Source organism: Apteryx rowi, unplaced genomic scaffold (genome assembly GCF_003343035.1).
Source record: "Apteryx rowi isolate R43461 unplaced genomic scaffold, aptRow1 scaffold_673, whole genome shotgun sequence".
Lineage (NCBI taxonomy): Eukaryota > Metazoa > Chordata > Aves > Apterygiformes > Apterygidae > Apteryx > Apteryx rowi.
This window is the reverse complement of record NW_020450953.1, coordinates 269016-271614: the sequence shown is the minus strand read 5'-3', so window position 1 is coordinate 271614 and position 2599 is coordinate 269016. Positions and strand designations below refer to the sequence as shown.

At 58.2% G+C, this 2599-nt stretch overlaps 1 protein-coding gene across 1 annotated transcript in view; it reads right to left on the bottom strand.

The window, feature by feature from the left end:
- Positions 1-92, bottom strand: part of SF3B4 (splicing factor 3b subunit 4) — a 14203-nt gene extending 14111 nt beyond the window's left edge. Inside the window, exon 1 of the mRNA XM_026085781.1 lies at positions 72-92. Coding sequence (XP_025941566.1) covers positions 72-92 — 21 coding nt within the window. The remainder of the gene's footprint in view (positions 1-71) is intronic.
- Between the last annotated feature and the right edge of the window lie 2507 nt (positions 93-2599).

The following is a 2599-nucleotide window of genomic DNA, read 5'->3' as shown; positions in this document are numbered from 1 at the left end:
AGGCACGTACAGCGCCGGGCACCCGGTAATGGGTGCGCAGCGCCGTGCACCCCGCAAGGGATTTACAGCACCGTGCACCGGACAGGCGACATACACGCCGTGCACCCCCCCGAGGGCTGTACAGCAGCGTATGGAGCACGTACAGCGCCGTGCACCCCCCCCCCCGGGGTGGGGGAGCCAGGACGCCTGGGTCCTTTGCAGCTTTTGGCGTGGGGCGAGCGGAGCCGGACAGCCGGGTGCTCGTCCCCAGCGAGGCGGCTCCGTGCCTCAGTTTCCCCTTCCGCCCCGTCGCAGGGCCCTGCAGCACGAGGCGGGCGGGGGGACACCGGACTCCTGGGCCCCCGGCTCGGCCTCAGCTCCAGCCTCGGTTCACCTCGCGCCTTTCCTGAGGGTTTTCCCCCCTCTTTTTGGGGTGACGGGAGGCGAGTGTGAGCCCGGGCGGGGGCACGGGGTGGCCGCCACCGCCACCGCCGCGCCGCTCCGTGACTCATCGCTGAGGCATCGCCTTCTCCTCCCAGGCCCGGAAAAAGCGGCGCCGGGGCCGAGCCAGCGCTGCCCTCGCCTCCCGCCCGCCCCGGCGCCCAGGAGTCCCGAGCTCCCGGCGCCGCAGGTGCATCGCTGCACGGGGCGACGCCGCACCCCGAAACCCCATTTTTCCTCCCCAAACCTGATGCCCTCCCGGTCCCCGGAGCCGCGTTTGGGGCCCATTTGCCTTCAGGTTTCAGGGACCCCCAAATCTCATGTTGGGGCTGTGAACCCCCCCCCGTTTCCCCGGCAAAGGAGATGCAGGACGCGGGCGGCCGAACGGTGCCGGCAAAAGCAGCATCCGAAAGCGAGGGATGAGCCAGGGGGGAAATTTCGGTGCTTGCTGCGGCCGCCCCGTTTTACGCGCTCTGCGTTTCTCATTTAATGGCGCCTCCAGCTCGGCTGCAGGTGAATCTGCAGTTCTTCAGCTCAAAAAGGCCCCTTTTCCCCCGGAAAGCATTGGCGGGACGTTTAGGGGGTCGCTGCAGCCCTGAGCCCAGCTGCCGCCCGGGAAAAAGCTCCTCCGGGAGCACAAAACTCATGGAGCACAAGCAGGGGGGGCTTTTAAACTAAAAACCTGAATTCAGTCCCCCTCCAAAAAAGGCAACTGGAAATTTTTCCCAATCTTGGCTGTCACGCTCCACCTTGGCGAAAAGAAAAATCCAGCAAGTTAAACGTAACGGAGAAATCAGAGGGTGAAAACGCATGGGCAATACCCCAAATCCCTCGTTTCGGGGCAAAAAGGGGGGGGAAAACGACGCTTCAGAGACTCTTGGGCCCAGCAGGAAGCAGAGAGCGAGGCCCGGCCGCGGCCCGGCCGTTAGTGGTTGAACTCGGTTTATTGTGAGTGAATCGATGGTAGCATAAACGAAGGACGCGGGGTACAGCCCGATTACAACGCGCCATCTAGTGCTCGGTACAGCAGTGCTCGAAACTAGGAGTAAGAAGTTGCCAAGCCCGATATGTAATTCCAAAGAAGAAAAAAAAAAGGTGGGGAAAAGGAAAAAAAAAAAAACGTGCTGTGAATAAACGATTGCAGAATTTATTCAGGTCACTTCTCAGCCGATTCGCGAAAAACCCACGTCTCCCCCCACGCCTTCCCAAGGAGGGGTCGGGGGATCGCATGGACGAGCTTAAAAAGTTAATCGAAAAACCCAAGTGACACGTTGGGGGACCAATGCGTGGAGCCCCCGAGCCACCGCCGCGGGAACCTAGCGCCTGGCCCCCGAGAACCCCACTAAAATCCTCCTTAAAGGGTTTTTTACCCTTAGGAAAACGCCTTTACCGCATCTCCCGGGAGCGGGGAGACGGCACATCGACACCCAGGTCCTGATGACAGCAGTTTCTCCCATTTACACCCTTAAGTGCACTTGTTTTAAGACCGTGGGAATCAAGGTGCAGCCCTTTCCCGTGGGTCCCCCCGCGGCAGGTCCGGGGCTCTTCCTCGGCGAAAGGCGCTTCGGGGTGACGCGGTGCCCTCGCTCTCCCACCCCCCTTTTTAAAAAACAGGGTACCGAAAAAAATACTTAGTCCCGCTACAGCAACCCTAAAAATACCCTGTGGGCAGTGGATTTCGGATGCTTATGAAAAGGGAGCGGCGGATGGCAAATATCGTCTTTCAATAAATAGGAGTTGTATTTAATAGTCCCTTAGGAAAAAAAAAAAAAAGAGGAAAAAAAATAATAGTTTCACCATAAAGGAAACAAAAATGACCTGAAAAAACCCTTAGCAGTTCTGACGAAATTCGGGCGATTCCCTCTAGTCGATGCAGCGTGACCCAGTTACGGCGGGAGGGCTTTGGACTCGAGGTACGTTGGGGACAACAGGCGAAACTCTGCACGCGCTAGAAAAAATATTTCTGATATTTTCATTGGAAACCTAACTTTGCCTGAAGTTCAGATTTTTTTTTTTCCCTCCCCTCCCTGTTTCGATTTTTTAAAAAAAGCTACAAACTCTACTAACTGCAACACGAAACGGCAGACGCGAGGGAAGATCCTGCAAAAATCAGAGCCGGGCACTCGCCGCCGCAGCGCGACCTGCTGCCGCTCAACCCTGCGAGCCCGGGCAGAGCGCG